Source organism: Peromyscus maniculatus, chromosome 8 (assembly GCF_049852395.1).
Source record: "Peromyscus maniculatus bairdii isolate BWxNUB_F1_BW_parent chromosome 8, HU_Pman_BW_mat_3.1, whole genome shotgun sequence".
Taxonomy (NCBI): domain Eukaryota; kingdom Metazoa; phylum Chordata; class Mammalia; order Rodentia; family Cricetidae; genus Peromyscus; species Peromyscus maniculatus.
In genome coordinates this window covers 90,976,377-90,997,691 of record NC_134859.1, presented here as the reverse complement: position 1 = coordinate 90,997,691, position 21,315 = coordinate 90,976,377, and the positions used below count along the sequence as shown (strand labels likewise).

Here is a 21,315-nt window from a genome sequence, read left to right as displayed (position 1 = left end):
AGTTTCTTACTGAACCTACAGCTGCCATTTGGCTAGACTTGCTGGCTGACAAGCCCCCGGGATCTGCCGGTCTTGCCCACCTAGTCTGGGGTTTCAGGTGCATGCCACTGGCCACCTTTTATACAGGTGCTGGGCGTCTGAACTGAGTCCTCATTCTGGGGCAGTGAGCACTTTGCCCAGCGAGTTACCTCCCCAGCCCCGTTCTTCATTGTATTTTTTCCTTTTTCCTTTTGGTTGTCATTGGTGGAGGGTTTTTCATCTGTTAGGATGATTCTGATGTCCATTTAGAAGTAAACATGGTTCAAAATGGTTTTAAAAAAGCTTTCTTTCTTTCTTTCTTTCTTTCTTTCTTTCTTTCTTTCTTTCTTTCTTTCTTTCTTTCTTTCTTTCTTTCTTTCTTTTTCTTTCTTTCGAGACAGAGTTTCTCTGTGTAGCTTTGTGCCTTTCCTGGAACTCGCTTTGGAGACCAGGCTGGCCTTGAACTCACAGAGATCCATCTGCCTCTGCCTCCCAAGTGCTGGGATTAAAGGCGTGCACCACAACCGCCCAGCGATTTATTTCTTTTATTTGGTGTGTATTTGTAAGTTCCCGCATGTTTATGTAGGAACATACCATATACATGTGCCGTATACATGTCTGGTGCCCTCAGAACCAGAACAAGGCATTGGATCCATAGAACTGGAGTTACGGTTGTTTGTGAGCTGCCACGAGGGTGCTAAGAGTCAAATCTGAGTCCTCTGCAAGAGCGTTCACACACACACACACACACACACACACACACACACACACACACACACACGCACGCACACATACAGAAACCCCCACCAGATAAAAATTAGTATGTATTGTAAAAATTTAAAGAGAATAAAATGTAGGTGACCATCAATTTATATAATGGAGATGGATTTTTAAAAAGTAACAGAAAACAATAAAAATAAAAGCTGATATTGGCTATTTGTGGTAGTTTGAATGTAATTGGCCCCCATAATCTCATAGGGATTGGCACTATTAGAAGATGTGGTTTTGTTGGAGTGCATATGGCCTTGTTAGAGGAAGTGTGTCACTGTGGGATGGGCTTTGAGGTTTCCTGTGCTCAGGATGCTGCCCAGTGTGTCAGTCGACTTCCTGTTGCCTGTAAGATGTAGGACTCTCAGCTATTCCTCCAGCACCATGTCTGTCTGCATGCCACCATGTTCCCCACCATGATGATAACGGACTGAAACTCTGACACTGTAAACCACCCAATTAAATGTTTTCTTTATAAGAGTTTGCCATGTCAAGATGTCTCTTCACAGCAATAAACCCCTAACTAAGACACTGTTTCAATACTAAAACCAAAGAGAACACTTACCTTCTACTTAGCAAAAAGTATGCTATAAATAATATTAAGATAACCGAGGGCAAACTGAAATAAAATATTTACAAAATATATTAATAGACCTAATTAAAAAGCATTTTTTATAAATCAGTAATGAAAGAAACATACAGGAGACAAATCAAATAATAAGAAAAACTTAGCAATGGTAAAAAATATATAATTTCTATTTTTGGTTGTGAGCCTAGCCTTTAACAGCTGAACCATCTCTCCAGCTCAAAAATATATAATTTAGCCGGGCTGTGGTGGCACACGCCTTTAATCCCAGCACTTGGGAGGCAGAGGCAGGCGGATCTCTGTGAGTTCAAGGCCAGCCTGGTCTACAAAGTGAGTTCCAGGAAAGGTGCAAAGCTACACAGAGAAACCCTGTCTCGAAAAACAAACAAACAAATATATATAAAATTTAACCAAGCCGTGGTGGTATACACCTTTAATCCCAGCACTTGGGAGGTAGAACCAGGCAGATCTCTGTGAGTTCGAGGCCAGCCTGGTCTCCAAAGCAAGTTCCAGGAAATGCGCAGAGCTACAGAGAAACCCTGTCTCGAAAAACCAAAATAAAAAAAAGTAGAAAACTCAGTTCCTAGTACCATTAAAACCAATGAAACACACAGAGAAAGGTACTAGCACATTGGTAATTATTTTTTAAAGTTTCTGATATTTCTTACTTGTGAGAACAGAACAAAATAGGCACAGTCATGCATTGTGGAATTCTAAACTGATTTAAAAATTTTGGGAGGCAGAGCCAGGCGGATCTCTGTGAGTTCGAGGCCAGCCTGGGCTACCAAGTGAGCTCCAGGAAAGGCGCAAAGCTACGCAGAGAAACCCTGTCTCGAAAAATCAAAAAAAAAAAAAAAAAAAATTTTTTTTCTGAGGGGACTGATGATGTAACCCTAAATTTATCCCCAGGACTACAAAACAGCAACAACGAATTATTTTAGAAAAGCATTTGACACTCTATTTTAAGGTCTTTAAAACATCCAGTATACCCTTTAACCTAACAGTTGTATTTAGGAAGTAATTATGTATTTTGTCAAGGATTTACATATAAAAATGTTAATTGCAGCAACATATATAATTAGAAATATATAATTAGAAATAATTAAATATCTAGCAGAAAGGAATTAATGTAGAGTTTGGGGGTTGAACTGTGAAACCAGTCATGATGAAATATTAGAGAGCTACTAATAATCATATTGTAGTTCTGGATTTAAGGTAATAACTAGACTGGAAAAGCAAGCAGGCTGAGAGTATTACATAGTAATAATATTTTGGCTAGTTGACTTTGGTGGTTATGATCTCTTTATGTTTTCATATATTTTCCCACATTGTATATTTTGCAATTAGGTATTTTGCAATTAGAGAGAGTGAGAGTCTTTTGGCATACTCTGCCCTAAATGGAATGTCTTTATTAATGTAAATGGACATTTCCATGTCCCAACTGCCCGGTCCCAAATAACTCAGAGGCTGAATATGAATTATAAATGCTCAGCTAATAGCTCAGGCTTATTACTAACTAGCTTGTTTTGCCACATGGCAGTACCTTTATTAGCATGGCATGTTCATCTGCTGCTCCCTATGCATCTGGATGGTGACTCCTGACTCGGCCCTTCTCCTTCCCATCATCCTTAGTTTGGTCAACCCGCCTATCCTTCTTACCTGGCTGCTGGCCAATCAGCATTTTATTAAACCAATTCAAGTGACCAATCTTTACAGTGTACAAGAGAATTATTCCACAGCAATCAAACTCCTCTCCTCCAGGCTCAGGGCCCAATAGGCAAGAGAGGCAGAAAGATGGTAAGAACCAGAGGTGGTGGATAATTCCAAGGGAACAGTCTTCCAGACAAAACAGGACTGATGCACATATAAAATCAGAGACCATGACAGTGTGCATAAGACTTACTCAAGTTTAAACTGGACAAAACCACACTGGGAGAAAAGAAAGAGGATACAGAGTCCCACCCCTAATCAAGAAGCTATTTGCAGTTGATACCTGCTAGAAGAGAACAAATCAGTTTTCTCCAACTGATTGTCACTGAATATATCAACCACACTCCAGGGCAGGACCCATGCACAGGAGAATTAGTCAACACAAAATGGACTCCATGGTGTGTGTGTGTGTGTGTGTGTGTGCAGTTGTGGTTGTGTGTCTGTGTTGCATGCATGCTTTTTGTCTTGGTATTTTTTTCCTTATTGTTTTTATGTTGATGGCATTTTGTTTTGACTTATTTTTTTTGTATTGTTTTTGTTTTGAGAGAGAGAAAGAATGTGAAGTTGGGTGGGTAGGGAGATGGAGAGGATCTGAATGGTGTTGGGGGAGGGGAAAGAATACAATCAAAATATTTTTCATGAAAATAATTTTAACAAATAAAAGCAACATATTTTACTTTGAAACAACTAGAAACAAAAATAAGTACTTGAAATTGTTTTCAGAGAACAGTAAGTGTTTAAGAGAATACAAGGTGTGATGAGTTCCCATTTTTTAAATTAAAGTGTAGAAATCTGTAGAGGCCACCTAGATGATTTAGTGGGTAAAGGATCCCTGAGCTCACACGGTGAAAGGAAAGAACCAACTCCCAGAAGATGTGCTCTGACCTCTTGTGATCCATGACTCACACACATAAATGTACACACACACACACACACATACCACCACCACCACCATAAATAACTGTAAATATAAAAAGTAAAAATTTGTTACAACATTTATACCATTTATCTTTAGGTGATGAGTAGTTTTTAACTTTATTTTTAATTGTTTTATAACTTTTGCTGTTAACATATTTCCTAAGGTAAAAATACATCTCTTATTTTAATTGATTATAATTATTTTGTGTGTGTTTGTGTGCAAGGACTGACCTTTTGGAGGTCCTCCCGTTTGGGAGCCACCTGTCCATCACGGAGATTTCAGGGATCTGATCGGGTCATCAGGCTTGAATCATCGCTCATCCCTGACCCTTTCTTTTAAAATTGTGTGTGTGTGTGTGTGTGTGTGTGTGTGTGTGTGTGTGTGTGTGTTATGTTTGTGTGTGTAAGTATGGGTGTGACTGTGGATGTGTATATACCATGGCATGTGTGTGGAGGTGAAAGGAAAACTTGTGGGAATCAGTTCTTAGACTGTGTGGGTCCCAGGGATTGAATTCAGGTCATCAAGCCTTTACCTGCTGAGCCGTTTCAGTGGCCTGTCAGCCTCTTTGAAAGGTTGCATTTTTACAGGCTGGGTGTGTGGAGGCAGAAGTGGGTGAGTCGATGCTCCAGGCCAGCCAGGGCTACATAGAGAGACCCGTCTCAAACAAAGCACACGTCTCGTGCCCTCCAAACAGCAATTGTATTTTTACCAGAGATTAATATAACCACATCTAATCCTTAGGTTCACTGTGCTCATCACTTAATTTATGTCATTTATATATTTTTATGTTTAGATTATGTGTATTCTCTTCTGTTTTGTTATTTTTTGTTGTTCTTTTTAGTGTTAAACATAGAAAGTAAAAGAATCATGATTGACATCAATTAATTTTATATTTCAAAATAGTAGAGAGGATTTTGATGCCTCCCAAATGAAGAAGTGCTGCATGCTTGAAGTGGTGGATATGTTACCTTGACCTGATCATTATATGTTGTATTCACACATTGATATGTCATCACATCCCATAATAACCATATCAGTTAAAGTTGGAAGACGTTTTCTAGTGTGTTCCTCTCTCGGGTCCCTCACAGGAAGCTTAATTACTAAATATAAATTGCTAGAAAGCCCATGCTAATTTAAGCTAGTGAAAGCTGCTTTGCAATTCAAACACCTTTGAGAGGGCGACAACCATGATTTAATTTACACTCATCTATATTTATTAATCAAAATGCACCAAAATCAACCTGTAGAATGCCTCGTTTTGCCTTTCTTGATTAGTTTGTTTAATAATGCATTCAGATTGTGACCTCTGACAGAATTCCCTTCCTTCTTAGCTTGGCGCTAACAGTGGCTTGCACATCATCATCTTTGATGAAATCGATGCCATCTGCAAGCAGAGAGGAAGCATGGCTGGTAGCACAGGAGTTCACGACACCGTTGTCAACCAGCTGCTGTCCAAGATCGATGGTGTTGAGCAGCTGAACAACATCCTGGTTATTGGTACGTCTGAAGTAAAGGGCAACCCTACACACTAACCTCTGGCTCACCCATCTGGGCTTCGGTGCCTGCTCTGCTCTCCCAGAGCGTTTTAACTGTTGTGCGTTCAGAGCTGCTGCTTGGGATGCTTTTTAGGAGGGAAAAACATTTATGGCCATTGAAACCCCTGCCTACAGGAGGGGAGACCTGCGAGCTGGAGAAGCCATATCCCTCTCTCCTTTTAGCCACTTGCTTGCTCTCGCTGAACCCTAAAAAACAGTTCTCTTTTTAAAAAGGCATTTCATTACAAAGTCTTGCAGTGTTTTCTACTAGATGAAAAAAAAAGCAAACGCTGTTTTTAGTTTAGTGTTATTTGCTTTGTGTTTGGCTTTTATAAAATGTCCTTAGGGAAGTTACTATTTGGGGTGGGGTGGGGTGGAGAGGTGGGGTGGTGTTTCAGCACAGGGTTTCTCTGTATAGCCCTGGCTGTCCCAAAATTCACTCTGTAGCCCAGGCTGGCCTCGAACTCAGAGATCCACCTGCTTCTGCCTCCCAAGTGCTGGGAGGTGTGCGCCACCACTGCCCAGCTGGGAGGTTACTGTTTTTACATAGACTGAAGTACATGTTATCTTCCTTTACTTCTGATCATTTGCTCACTGTTCTTAATATCTGCATTCAGGAATGACCAATAGACCAGATTTAATAGATGAGGCTCTCCTTCGACCTGGAAGACTGGAAGTGAAAATGGAGATAGGTAAGTAAAGTAGGTCACTGGTATGTCTGTGTGCATGTGTGTATCCATGTGTGTGGTGTGTGTGTATGTTTGCATGTGGTGGGTGTGTGCATGTGTTTGTGTGCAGTGTGTGTATGTGTGTGTGTGATGTACATGTGCATGGTGTGCATGTGTGTTATGTGTGAACATGTATGCATGTGTGGTGTATGTGTGTGTATGCCAGCATACCTGTGTTTTTTACATGTGGTTTCAGAGTTCATTAAGGAGAGCAATGTCATATTAAATAATGCTCACTGTCTCATTGCCTAGAAGAGAAGCATTGGGATTGTAAATGTATCTTCTGATGGACTTTGAAGACCAGGACAATGTCTGGTTTTTTTCCTCAGGCTTGCCCGACGAGAAGGGTCGACTACAGATCCTTCATATCCACACAGCCAGGATGAGAGGGCATCAGTTACTGTCTGCAGACGTGGACATTAAGGAACTGGCCGTGGAGACTAAGAACTTCAGTGGTGCTGAGCTGGAAGGTCTGGTGCGAGCAGCGCAGTCCACGGCCATGAACAGACACATAAAGGTCAGGAAAAACGATGACCAGGTGGAGCATGTGGCCTGGGAGTGCCAGGCCGCCATTCTGTGTCTCTTTACCACACGGGTCAAGTAGAGTAATGCTGACTTTTGGTGTCGAGAGAGGTGGAGCGGGGATTGATTTTCCACTGAAGGACAAATGGCAGTGTTAGCCCAGTGGTGACCACCAGGTTATTTGGTCACTACCAACCGGCAGACAGAGGATTCTGAAGGTCGTTGTTTTCAACCTTTGTGCTCTCTTAAGGTACACTCTGCTAAAGAAGCTGAGTTCCTCATCCAGGAGCTGCTGCATGTGTAAACACTGGATACTTGCTAGTGAATCTTGAACTTCTCCCTCAAGGGGTTCAGTCAGGAAAATGGACTAGTACAACGTGTTAGTTTCTGATTTGTGTGTGTGCTACTGAGGGTTGAACTCAGGGCCTTTAATGCATGTTTTGCAAGCACTCTGCCACTGAGCTACAGCCCTTTTATTGTTTTTATTTTGGTCTTGCTAATTTGCCCAGACCGGCCTTGGGCTTGTGGCATATCACAGACACGCTTTGAGCTTATGACGCTCCTGCCTCAGGTTCCCATGTAGCTGGGATTGCAGGCATGCTCCACTATGCGCGGCTTAGTACAGCCACATTATAGACACAGTGGTAAAAATGTGCATCGAGCATTTTGATAAGTAAAGTCTGAGAAATAAGTGCCCTTGGCTCTTTCTCATGCTGCGGTTACTCCTGTGATTCCGTAGCTCCGAGTCTTCCGTCTCATCTCCTGACAGCGCCCGTCTCCTAACCCTCTGATTGACGTGTAAGAACACCACTTGGGTGTTGTCTCTGATCTCAGATATGAGATTCTCCAGCCACTTTCCCTCTTGCTCCTGTTTCTTTTGACCCCAGATCCCCAGGTTAAGATTGCAGAGTCACCTCTGTGTCCTCGTCAGGCCGTCTGTCATGACGGGGTCTGTCTTGGAGCAGTTTTCCACCGTGGTTGCCACCACCCACTTCCTCTTCACTAACTATCCTGGTTCAGGTCATTTTACCTTCGTGGCAGCCATGTCTGCAAAGCACACTCATAGTTCCTCGCCTAGCTTCAGATCCGACTAACTGGCTCCTCCAGGTCTCCCCCAGTTCATCACTGCGTATTCCAGCCAAACTGAAGCACTCACTGCTTACCACACTGTTTTGTCTTCAGCCTCTCGGCTCCTGCTGTTTTGTTGTTATTCTTCTGTGAACCTCAACACTCATCGTTTACCTGGTGTGTACGCTGTCCTTTGCTTAAACCTTTTCCCCTTTTCCCTTTCAAGAATGCTCTACCACCTTCCTTCCTGAAGTAGTTAGTCCCATAGCATGTGTGATTCCTCCAGCTGACTTTGACTCCAAATAGCTTATCAGGCAGGTGAGGGGCTCCGTGGGTAAAGGCATGGAGCGTGCAAGCATTATGACCTGAATTGACCATCAGATCCATGTGAGGTAGGAGAGAACCAAGTCCCCAAGTTCACATGGACTGTCACACATGCTGCCCCTCCCCCATCTCTCTCTCTCTCTCTCTCTCTCTCTCTCTCTCTCTCTCTCTCTCTCTCTCTCACACACACACACACACACACATTAATAAATTATAAATTCTTTTAAAAATGTAAATAAAAAATAGTTTATTACTGGGCCTGGTGGGTACAGGCTTGTAGCCCAGTAGTTGGAAGCTAAGGCAAGAGGTTTGCTTTAAGTTTAAGGCCTGCTTGAGGTACAGACCAGGTACCAGGCCAGTCAGGATTACATAGCAAGACTCTGTTTCAATACCCCTCTCAAAAAAAGGTTATTTAGTACCAGATATGTGTCATATACTGTACAAGCAGTTAAAGCTGTAACTGCAAAGTTTAATTGCCTACTGTTGATCAGCACACACCGTATACAAGAATAGAAAACATGCCGGGCGATGGTGGTGCTTACTTTAATCCCAGCACTTGGGAGGCAGAGGCAGGCAGATCTCTGTGAGTTCGAGGCCTGCCTTACAGAGTGAGATCCAGGACAGGCTCCAAAGCTACACAGAGAGACCCTGTCTTGAAAACAAACAAGCACAAAAATAATGCATGATAAAGGAGATGAGGAGACATCAGATGGGATCAACTGTGGGGTGAGAGAAGCATTCACAGAGGAATTTTCCAGAAGTATGTGAGTAGCTCTTGGTGTGTAAAAAGGGAGGTTTGCAGAGGCACCGGGACACAAATAGCATGATAGGTTAGAGTAACTTCATATTGCCTCAGCATGGAAGAGGAGGGATGCTAGAGGCAGAGTTAGGGGAAGTCAGGAGACAGCAGAGGAGGAGACAGGGAGCCTTCTGCTCTCTGCAGAGAAGTGCAGACTTTCCTGTGGGTCATGTCACACCCCTGAAGAGTTTTAAGAATAGTGGTGACATAGTAATACAACATAAGGTCTCTCTGGCAGCTGTGTCAAGTGAGAGTGCAGTTGGTGACACTGGACGAGAGGGGGGGGACATTTGAAACAGATCAGGCAGGAAGTAACGGCCTGAAGAGTGAGGCTGAGCATGTGGTCTTTACCTAGGGTCATCCATCTTTGGTTCTAGACCACACTTGACCAGACGCAGGCAACCACTAGTTCTTCTGCATAAAGCTTTAAAAGAAGACAGTCACACCCGGTCCTGTGTTTATTTGTGGCTGTGTTTATGCTCTAATGGCAGGAGCTGGTTTTGCAGCAGAATCTCTGTGGCCTGAAAAGGCTTTTACAGAACAGGGTTGCTTGTCCGTATTCTAACCTTTAAGTCCACATCTTCATCCTGTTCTTTTCCTTCTCCTTCCTTGCTACAAACAGTGTAGATTAAGAGGTCATTGAGATGGCTCAGTTGGTAAAGGTGCTTGCTGCCAAGCCTACCAACCTGAGTTTTACCCCCAGAATCTACCTGGTAGAAAGAGAGGAGTAGTTCCTGTAAATTGCCCTCTGACCTCCACAAGGACATAGTATCATGCATGCCCCCACCCATACGTACACATCGTACACACACACACTAATATTTATTTATTTATTTTCCTTCTTAGAGACAGGGTTTCTCTGTGGAGCCCTGGCTGGTCAGGAACTCACTCTGTAGATCAGGCTGGCCTAGAACTCAGAGATCTGCCTGCCTCTGCCTTCCGAGTGCTGGGATTAAAGGCATGCACCATCACTGCCTGGCATACTAATAATAAATTTAAGAAATAAAATTTGAAAGTTGTTAGAACTTTAAAACGTCTACAGCATTCAGCAATTTTTTATGATATGCAAGTCTTCAGGGCACGTGCGCGCGCGCGCGCACACACACACACACACACACCAAGTTTTATTTCTGTCTCCTTTTCAGAACATTTGGGTCAAAGCAAAGATTGAGCTGGGTCAACAAGACAGGCTTCCTGGTGGGCAGTGGTTTTAGGTTTTCTGAAACAAGCAGGACATCCAGTCGTGAACTACCTGGTGTTTGTGTCATTATACTTGAGCCTGTGTTCGTGGTCAGCTGAACCTCACGTGACATTTGGTTGTTTTTGTGTTGAGAGGAATTTCGGCTTCAGGTAGAGAAGACTCATAACCCAAATTTCTTCCCTGATCTGTTGAAAGGGATAATACAGGAGTTAGAGCTGGAGCAACTCTAGGAGCTGTGTCTGTGAACTTCAACAAAATTACTTCTTCTTTTCCGGAGACCTGTTGGCTGATTAAAGTCATTCTTCCCTTAATTTCGGAGGAATGATAAGAGCCTGGAAAGGTCAGGTTTAGAAGGTTACAAAGCGTAAGGGTGACCACTTGATATTTGCTGGTGTTGAAATACGAGCTTATGAGTCTGGTGTGTCTAAGCTGGTAGGTGTTGCTGCTTCTGTATTGATTAGCTGATACAACTAAAATGTCAAAAATAGCTTATTAACTCAACCAAATGGGGAAAAAAAGGTCTTTTGAATGATTAGAAGTTCAGAATTGTTGAGTTTTAAAAATAAAATCGTGTTGATATTGATAAAATAGTAGGTGTTAACTGGGAAAAACCCAACATTAATGACCAAGCAGAATAATTCAGCACTAGAATATCATTTACAGTTAGGTGACTTTAAAAGTTCCCAGGGTGCCTGGAACCCTTTCTTCTCCTCCCCCACTCCTAGCCATCTTAGTTCATTATAATCGTCTGTTGTTGTTGACTCAGGCTTCTGGGTAGCCCTGACTATCTTCACTGTGTAGTCCAGGCTGGCCCAGAACTCCCTCCTCCTGCCCCAGCCTCCCAAGTGCTGGGATTGCATGTACAAGCTACAATATTCAGCTTAAATATATATATAATTGACATATAACAATTAGCCTTATATGTAGGCTAATTTTAATACATGTATCAATATATAATGAATAGTTTCGGATAACTGGCATATTCACACACTTCTTGGTTTGGGGAACATTCAGAATCTCTTACTAGCAGTTTTGAAATAAACACTAGTGTGCCAGCCTGGGAACCACCCTCTCCATCCCCTTACACTCAGGGCCTCTGCTAATCACTTGTATCTGTGTTTTTAGGTAAGGTCTCAATAGACAGAGGCTGGCCTCAATCTCTAGAGCCTCCTGCCTCCATCTCTTTAGGTCCCTGTGGGTGCTGTCTTTAGGAAAAACGGAAGTATCACTCCATGGACCATGTGAGTGCTCAAGAGAGGGTTCTTAGAAAAGCAAGCCCTCTGGCCTCTTGCTTGGAGATGGGAATTCTTTCTCCTACACATGCCCTTACTCCAGGGCCCTTGCCAGAGCCTACGCCATGTTGTTTAGACTTTCAGCATCCTAAACTGAGATCAATAAACCTCTTTTTTTTTTTTTTTTTTTTTAATAAAGCCAGTCTGTTTCAGGTATTAAGGATTCAAGGATGCCAGATATACAGGGAAAATGTGAATAGCTCAAACAGCCCTTCCCTTCCCATTTCTAGAGCTAGCCAGCATTTGAGATATACCTTTGCTACTTGCTTTCTCCACATTTGTATTCATAGACACACATACTTTATAGAAAGGGGCACAAGTATAATTGTACTGAGATTTTTATTTTTCATTCTCCAGTACATTTTGGAAAGCATTGCATATTAGCACTTGTAAGGTCCCTCCATTATTTTGGGCTGATGTCCAGTAGTCTAGTAAGCTACCACATACAAAATAGCTAGACTGGGCGTGATAGTGAATTTCTGTAGAAGATGGCGATAGGAAATTCACTTGGGCCCAGGAGTTTGAGGCCAGCCTGCACAAGCCATGAGGCCAGAGAACATGCACATCCTATTTCATGCTTTTTTATTTTTATTTTTATTTTTGGGGGCACTCGATAAATATATTGGATGAATGAGCTAATAATTTATTTAACATTAAATTACTTCTGGCTGTGGCTATTTAAAAATGCTGTTGAACAGTGCTCCTCTATGTCTTCTGGTACAGTAAGAGAGCCATTTCTAGAGCGGATGTCTAGTTGTGTGTGTGACTACTGGTTTCATTGTCTCCTGATATTGCCAGCAAGAACCATCACACCGGTTCTAGTCCAGGTTTACGGGCTTGTTTTTGTTTCTCAGAAAGGCTCTGGGACTTCACCTTCTTCTTTGATGTTCAGTGGGTTTGCCCCAGTGTGTCTAGACAGGCTGGATTTCTTTCTATTGATCCTGATCAGCACTCATTGAACTGCAAAGACACACCTTTCTCCAGCTGGGGAAAATTCCCGCCCTTTTGTCGTCCCTTCTGTGTTAATCAGTTTCTCTGCCCTCTGCTCCTAAGCCTGTTCCCGTGAATGGCAGATTGGCTGTGACTTTTCATCTTTCCTGCTGCTGTCAATTGCTGGGATTTGGAGCAGAAAAGGAAACAAATGCATGTGTTCTGTTTGCCATCCTGATCCAGTTTCCTGACATTGTTCTTTTTATCCCTCAAGGCTGAGTTTTCCTTTTTAAATGTCTATTTCTTTTTCTTTTTCTTTTTTGATGTCTTAGCAGTCTGTTCCTAAAGGAACATGACTCATATTTTATAATATCCATGGAAGGTTGATGTGTGCCTAACATAGTCTTGTTTTATAGTCACTGTTTTTAAGATGCCTTTTTTTAAAAGCCGTGATATCAATTTAAAAATGAAATTCTCTTGCTTTGTGTTATTGGGAGTGCGCCCAGTCACATTAAAAAAAAAAAAAAAAAAAAAAAAGTGTTGCTATCTTAATCACTCATCAGGTCCAGGCAGCTCCAAGTGCTGATAGAGGCCTTGATGCTTCTCCAGATGTGCAAGTGCGAGCTCCAGGTGCAGGGAGCAGAGTATTTGGGGCTGGCACGTAGGTTCTTGAGTACAAATCAGAGTTTTAAGTTCTTAGTCTCCTGGAGTAACTCATGGTTCTTAAACTCAGCTCAGTACCAGAATCATCTGTGGCACTTTCTAAAACGAGAGGTGCCTGGGCCCCCCACTGAGCTGTTCAGCGTCCTTCAAGGTGGGGCTGCTGGCATCTGCATGTCTGGAAAGACCCTAAAGGACATTCTGATACACAGCCAAGGCTGGACATCATTGTCCCTGAGTATTTCTTTGTTGTGTTAAAGTAGATGTAGCCTTAACTGTTATAATTGTACATTTTAGTGATATTAAACACATTCATAATATGTAGCCATCACTACCACCCATATTCAGAACTCTTTTCATCTTGTAAGTCTGAAACTTTGTATGTATTAAAAAAGTAACCCTCTATTCCTATCTCTTCCCATCCCAAGTAACTATAGCTCTGTTTTCTGTAGGACCTTGAGCACCCTATGTCATTCAAGTAGAGTCATGCAGTATGTGTCTTTTTGTGACTGGCTTGCCTCCATCAACACAATGTCTTCAAGGTCATCTGTGTTGTGTGATGCTCAGATTTCCTTCTTTCTGAAACTGAATAATACTCTGCTGGGTGTCCATAACATGTCTGCTTGTCCATTCATCTGTTGGTAAACATCTGGGCTACTTCCTCACCTCAGCTGCCCTGTTCCATGCCCTTGTGAACAAACATGGCTGTAAAATGCCTAAGACCCAATTTCTGCTCTCTGGGATATATATCAAAGGAGACGTGGTTAGATTATAGGCAATCCAGTTTCCTTCCTTTCCTTCCTTCCTTCCTTCCTTCCTTCCTTCCTTCCTTCCTTCCTTCTTCCTTCCTTCCCCCCTCTTTTTTCCCTGAGACAGGGTCTCTTTGTGTAGCTCTGGCTGTTCTGAAACTCTCTCTGTAGACCAGGCTGGCCTCAAACTCAGAGATCCTCCTGCCTCTGCCTCCCAGTGCTGAGATAGATCAAAGGGATGAACCACCATGCCTGGCCCCAGTCCTGGTTTCATTTTTGTGAGAAGCTCTTGTGTTTTACATTCCTATCAACAACCCAGGGGTCTAGTTTCTCCTCCTTCTTGCCTTAACCTCCTGATAGTGGTGGGCACCACACTTCACTTTGTGTACTTCTCTAAGAATTAGTGGTGTTGGCCATCTTTTAATGTGCTGTTGACTTCACTTTGTGTACTTCTCTAAGAATTAGTGGTGTTGGCCATCTTTTAATGTGCTGTTGACGGTCACAGCATGTCTGGGAAGGCTTTAGAGGACATGCTGATGTTTGGCCAAGGTTGGCCATCATTGTCTCCATTCCTTGGAGAAAATGCCTGTTCAAGTACCTAGTTTTTGTTATTGGGTTTTAGGAGCGGTATATATTCCAGCTATTAACCTCTTTAACATATGTCATTTGCAGGTATTTGAGAATTTCATATGTGAAAATATTCTTCTTTTAACTCCTCTATTCAGAGACTGGGAATACTGCTAAGTTTCCTAAACTCTTTGGTTTTGTTTTATTTCTTCTCAGGCCAGTACCAAAGTGGAGGTAGACATGGAGAAAGCAGAGAGTCTGCAGGTGACGAGGGGAGACTTCCTGGCTTCTTTGGAGAACGACATCAAACCAGTGAGTATGCAATGTTGGGTGTGGCCGGCAGAGTGGGTGTGGCCCACAGAGTGGGTGTGACCCACAGAGGGATGACTGCTACTATGGAAGAGGGAAAATGCCCTTCTACCCTGTGCTTCAGGACCTGTTGTTTTATACAACATGGTTTACCCATGCTATACCCATGGTTTTAAAGCATGAGAAAATCTTACTGTAGCAATCAGTGAACACTGATTGCTCGGTCTTTGACCAATAGTTCCTGTAATGGAGATCTTACCTTCTTACAAAGCAGCCCTTTCAGTTTTGAGACTTTCTATTTCTTAGTTCTTCATATTGAACTTTATAGGTTTTTACATAACCTCAAGCTACGGAAACCTAAATTCAATCCTTCCTTTCCATGTCAGCCTCTATGACATGGAAAATGAACCCTTGGGAGCTGGAAAGATGGCTCAGTGGTTAAGTGTGCGCTGCTTTTACAGAGAACCTGAGTTCAGTTCCCAACACCCAACTCAGAGATCTGCCTGCCTCTGCCTCCACAGTGCAGAGGGATTTACATGGGCTACCCGAGCTCCCTACCACTGTGCTCAGTCTCAATCCTCAGCTTGGTCCCTCTCCAAAGTCTCCGTGGAGTTAGACTTGATTTTATTGCCAGTTTTTATCCAATGCATTGGAGATGAGACAGTTTTTGTTTCTTGGTCAGAAATCATTTAATCCAAAATGTCTGCCAAGAGGACATGGCAAGGAATGGGTTGTGTGACCCAAACAGCACAGTGACAGAGACAAAAAAAAGATGAGATAGTTTAGTTTCAGTACTAAAGACTGAAATACTCTATCCTTCCCTCTGCCTCCATAGGCATTTGGCACGAACCAAGAGGATTATGCAAGTTACATTATGAATGGAATCATCAAGTGGGGCGACCCCGTGACCCGTGTCCTGGATGACGGAGAGCTGCTGGTCCAGCAAACTAAAAACAGTGACCGGACCCCGTTGGTTAGCGTCCTTCTGGAAGGTAAGAAGGATGATGCGATGGCCTTAAAGGTTTGAAAAATCCAGAGAAGGCAGCATTTGTTTTACAAAGCTATTCCATACCTTTCAGAAAGGTAAATGATTTTCAGTTCTAAGCTTCATTCATGATAGGCAAATAGTATCCCAGCCTATGTGCCGATGTTGGGCAGATTTAAATAGGGGAGTGGAATGTCACAGACACACGACAGCAGCAAGTTTTCTCACAAGAATGTACTTCTCTAGGACTTAACTGTCCTAGAGACTACATAACTCAGTGCAGAAACTTGTGATGTGGAGACAAAGACAGTCGAGCATCAGTCTTGGCATAGAAAAGACTTGTAAAGAAAGAAACCCTGCAGGACAGTGTGGTGCACACCTTTAATCCCAGCTCTCAGGAGGCAGAGGCAGGCGGATCTCTGTGAGTTCCAGGCCAGCCAGAGTGAGTTTCAGGACAGCCAGGGCTACACAGAGAAACGTTGTCTTGAACTACCCCCCTCCCAAAAAAAGACAAAAAAGAAAGAAATCCCTAATTTTAGCACACACGTGCAAAGGTATGGGGGTACAAGTGCTTTGCCCAGGAGTGGCCAGAGAGCTGGAGGTGATGCTTCTTTTAGGCCTTGGGTGATCCTTCATAGTTTATCAAGTCAGCGAAGGGAAGGACTTTCCATTTGCAAAACATTAGCTTAACATTAGTTTACATCAGAAAAGTCCAGTGAGGCCAGATGACAGGGGAGCCTGGCTCCGTCTGAGGGCTGACGGGAAGGCTTCTGAAAGAAAAAAGCATGGTGAGCCAAGAGCCAAAGGATGCATGGAGGCTGGCCAGGCCAAAGAACTGAGAAGATAGTTGACCAAGAGGTGGACAGTCCCTTGGCAGGAAAGACCTAGAAGCAAAAAGGTTAGCTAAACTAGGATTGCCGGCGTAGATGGGGGGCGGGGAAATGGCTTGCAGGGCTGCTTGCCGTGCGAGTCCGGTGTCACCGGAGCCCACAGCAAGAAGATAACTGCTTTGCCAAGTTGTCCTCCGACCTCCACAGGCATGCCATGGCGTGAAGACATACACATTCACATAGTGATAATAATAACAAAATTGAACTGGCTAGCTTAAAGACCTGTCCTGCCTAGGGCTGGTTGTAGCTCAGTGAGTGTGTGCTTGCTTGGCGTGTGGGGAGCCTTGAGTTCGATCTCCAGCAGCAGAGGGGAAAAAGAAAAGATTTCGATCATGTCTTAGGAGCGCTGGGCAGCCACTTGGAAGCTTTTTAGCAGTGAAGTCACATAAGCAGGTTTGTATTTTGAAAACATAGCTGTGGCTGCTTTATGATGATGGGAAATGGACAGGAGCAGCCAAAGTTGCAGGAAGCTACTGGGTAGAAGCAGGTGACTTGGCCTAGTGAGGACTGCCTGTGGGTGGAAGCAGCGTGGTACCGGAGGCATCTGAGAAATCTGAAGGAGGTGGACTAAACGCTGATGGGAATTATCATTACATTTTCTTTTGGTCCTTTCTATTTGCCAGCCACTCTATTAGTACTTCACGGGCACTGTCTCCTAGGCCGCACCTTATTATTATTATTATTAGTTTTCAAGACAGGTTTTCTCTGGGTAGCCCTGGCTCTCCAGGAATTCTGTCTATAGACCAGGCTGGCCTTGATCTGCCTACCTCTGTCTCTTGAGTGCCAGGTTAAAGGTGTGTTCCACCACACCCAGCCATAGGTACTGTTTTTATCCCCCCGTCAGACACAGGGAAACAGAAGCATAGACATCCTGGTTAGATGAAACATTGACAGGGTGCTGGAGAGGTGGCTCAGTAGTTATGGCTGCTTTGCAGACAATCTGAGTTCAGTACTCAACCCTGTGACAGGCAGCTCACAACAGCCTGTAACTCCAGCTCCATATCTGACACCCTCTTCTGGCCTCTTCAGACACACTGCACACGCGTGCACACACACACACACACACACGTAACACACACATAAATTTTTAAAAGAAAATAAGTCTTTTAAAAATACAAACATAAGCCAAGTGGTGGTGGCGGCGGTGGTGAATGCCTTTAATCCCAGCACTCAGTAGACAGAAGCGGGAGGATCTCTAGGTCAGCCTGGTCAACAGAATGAGTTCCAGGACAGCCAGAGCTACACAGAGAAACCCTATCTTGAAAAGCAATAAAATAACATGAAAATAAAAAACAAAAAAATAAATATGGGCAAAGTGTCAAACATGACCCTCAGCCTGGTCACAGCAGGGCTGTTCATCAGAGAACACTGGCAGAGAAAAGAAAGCTCATGAGCTCACTCCTGAGCAGCTGAATTCCCGGGTCCTGTAGGATGATGTGATTAGCAGCTTATTTGATTCCCAGGTCTGAAGCTCATGGGAGCAGGATGGCTGCCCGAAGTCGGGATCCACCCTTGTAGTCACAGGAGTGGAGAGAGTCCTTAAAGAAAGGGGTGGATGAGATGCAGACAGGGTCTGGAACTTTTATCTGAGACTCGTTAACAGTTCAGGACTAAATAGAGCAGGAAAAAAAATGACAAGGGAGACTAAGAATAATGGAGGGGAGGGAGAAGGGAGAGGGCGTGCTGTCAGGAAGCCAAGAAAGGCGCTTCAGGACAGAGGAGCTGCACGCTCCTCACAGGCCAGAAGAATACCTGTGTGGAGTTGGTGACCTTGATAGGAGGCTGACCATGTGGTGGAGGCCCTGCATCTGGGTGAGGAGGCCTGAGAGGTGGAAGGTCAAGCCGCCGGGGAGATGCGCAGGGAAGTTCCACTCTAAAGAGAAATGAAGGGGTCAGGTTGAGGAGTATGAAATCCAGAAGGAGGGTTTGGGCTTAATTATTGAGCTTTCAGATCTGCAAAACTTATTTAAATGCCATTGGAAATGTGGCATTTAAATGTCCCATTCTAGAGAGGATGGCAAGGAAGGGTTGACTGGTTATGACTAGAAGGAAGGACATGTCCTCCAGTACACAGAAGAGGTGGTGGGTGGGTGTCTAATTGCAGGTGACTGTGGATTTGATTGCCTTTGTGAGAACAAATGAGTCTTCAGCATTCTAGCCTTATGACACCTTTGTTTCTAATAAAGCAGTTTTCCCCTGCACCAATATCATCTAAGAAAACTGTATTTTTGTTACCAAGAGAGAAAAATATTTGATACAACTAATAATTCACATACTGATATGCATTTAGATACATTTTCTTCCTTTCAGAAGCAGAATCCTTGTGTTCTTGCTTAGTCAGAAGGTTGGAAGATTAAGGGTATGTGAGAAAGCAGGAAGGCATGCATTTCACCGTCCTTTTGAGAAATGCTAATCAGTTCATTAAGTTTAGTTGCTAATAAATAAAAGGAAACATGTCTGCTGTGAAACTGTCAGGAAATGTTAATGAGCAACTAGTTGAGGCCTCAGAGCCTTGTGGAGAAAAGTTTCAACTTGTTTGATGCTCTGTGCTTAGGCTGCCTTTTCCCCTCCGCCCGTCTATTTATGCAGGCCCTCCACACAGCGGAAAGACTGCCCTAGCTGCAAAGATCGCGGAGGAATCCAACTTCCCCTTCATCAAGATCTGCTCCCCGGATAAGATGATTGGCTTCTCTGAGACGGCCAAGTGTCAGGCCATGAAGAAGGTATCAAGATCTTGATTTTCATGTTCATTTCTAGTCTCAGATGAGTGTGTACCTATGTTCACACGTACACGTACCCATATACACATGTGTACAAAACTGTAGCAACTCTGGCCTCAAATAGAACTGTCAGCAGAACTTGAGGGCAGATGGTGACCATTTCAGATTCTCCAATTTTGTGGTGCATGTGTGTTGAGAGTTTCTTTGCCTTCCAAATCTTACTGTCTTAGTACGTATCAACAGCAATTTTCACCTCTTGTCTATATCAATTTGATTAAAGAAAGATCACTTAAGAGGGTCAGATAGAGTAGAATAAATTCTCTTATGTTTTGTTTCTTTAGTTCTTTATCAACATACAAAGCCAAACTGTTCAGGTTCAATTAAGTTGACCATAGTTTGGAAAAGAACAGAGATTAAAATGTCTATCAAAGCTTTTCTCAAGAACCCCTGCACAGGACGGTTGTGTATCACGTGATAAAGAAGAGCCTGATTCTCAAGTTAATGCCCTCCTCACCCTTCTCCCTTTCTCCAATTGTCTGTCACTTTCTGAATGCCACTCTGAGCCATTAGTGAAGTTAGAGTGACACAGAGTGGAGTTGGAAGTATCTAGTCCATCTCACCTGCATCCAGGCAAGAAACTGAGGAAGACCTCTGGAATGGCCGCTGCGGTGGTGGCAAACACGTTTAATCCCAGCACTCAGGAGGCAGAGACCAGGGGATCTCAGAAGGCCAGCCTGGTCTACAGAGTGAGTTCCAGGACAGCTAGATCCACACAGAGAAACCCTGTCTCTTTTCACTTGGTGCCTGTGTTGATGCTGATATTCTAATTTTGCATACCTTGATTGTTGTTTTGTTTTGTTGGAGTGAGCCTGGCACATGCCAGCCAAGCACTTACACTTGAACTCTTCCTCCAGCGCCCCCCACCACCCCGACTCCCCCGTTTTAAGCTTGTGTTTTCCCTCTAAAGGCGACCCTTAAGCTACTTGTGTTGAAACTTGAAGTAACCCTTGGAATTGGTAGTCCCTGAACTTGGCGCTTGGGGAAAAGCTGGTTGTATTTGCGTTGCCGTAAACCATTAACTTCTGTGCTGTTCAGAATCAGCAGCCTGTGCAGACGGCAGCGGACTCCTTTGCTTCCCAGCTGCTGCCGGCTCCTCCCTCAGAAGTGCTCTGAGATGTGGGTGGATGGCCCTTGCTTCTCTGTAAAGTTTTTAAAAGGACTTTAGGCTTCTGCAGATCAAAGCCACCTTGTGAGTGTGAGATAGTATCATTTTTATTATTTTAATCTCTTGCAAATTGACTTGAGGGGGGGGAAGGTAATATGTGCTGATTTTAGAGGCTTAAATGGTTAAATTAATGACTTAATAACTTATGATTTAATCTTTAAATTGCTGAAGCCTTTTAAGGTAGAGTTTTAGATGAGCAGAAAGCTAAGGAATATAAAACTAAGAGTCCGTACCAGCTTATTCAAAATTGTTCTGATTCATGATTCACTGTCTGGATCATCCGTGTGCTCTTAAAATTGCCTCCCCCCCAAAAAAAAAAAATCTGCCTCAACAGAATAATAAATAAATCCACATTAGACTTTGTTTTCCTTGGAGTAGGGGAATATTATTTCCTTTAACTAAACTAAGAATAGAGAAAATAATGCACCATAGGTGTCTCAGAAACATATTAGAAATACTCTAAAGCTTTGCCGGCACTCGGTTTCCGAGGTGTTACCTAATGGCTGGCTGGCTAATGCCCAAGGGTTCCAACTGCTCTGAACACTCCAGGTCTCCCAGGTTGATTCTGAGATGAAGTGAAAAGGCCATTCTTCAGTCCTTCTAACTACCTCCTCCATGTTCTTGTCCCCACAATGTTAGTGTGAGGACGGGAAAAGGGCGTTTTAACGTCCTTTTCAGACCACAGATAATTTGTGATGTTTTATTCTGAAAAAAGCATTTCTTTCCTTTTAAGTGTCCTCTTGCTGGGCAGTGGTGGTGCACACCTTTTAATCCCAGCACTCAGGAGCCAGAGACAGGCGGATCTCTGTG

At 43.4% G+C, this 21,315-nt stretch overlaps 1 protein-coding gene across 2 annotated transcripts in view; it reads left to right on the top strand.

The window, feature by feature from the left end:
* Nsf (N-ethylmaleimide sensitive factor, vesicle fusing ATPase) overlaps window positions 1-21,315 on the top strand; it is a 148,260-nt gene that overhangs the window by 89,527 nt on the left and 37,418 nt on the right. For both annotated transcript variants that reach the window (XM_076543500.1, XM_076543501.1), the window contains exons 10-15: window positions 5,333-5,498; window positions 6,154-6,228; window positions 6,594-6,781; window positions 14,593-14,688; window positions 15,521-15,677; window positions 19,150-19,283. In XM_076543500.1, the coding sequence (XP_076399615.1) occupies window positions 5,333-5,498; window positions 6,154-6,228; window positions 6,594-6,781; window positions 14,593-14,688; window positions 15,521-15,677; window positions 19,150-19,283 (816 nt within the window). The remainder of the gene's footprint in view (window positions 1-5,332; window positions 5,499-6,153; window positions 6,229-6,593; window positions 6,782-14,592; window positions 14,689-15,520; window positions 15,678-19,149; window positions 19,284-21,315) is intronic.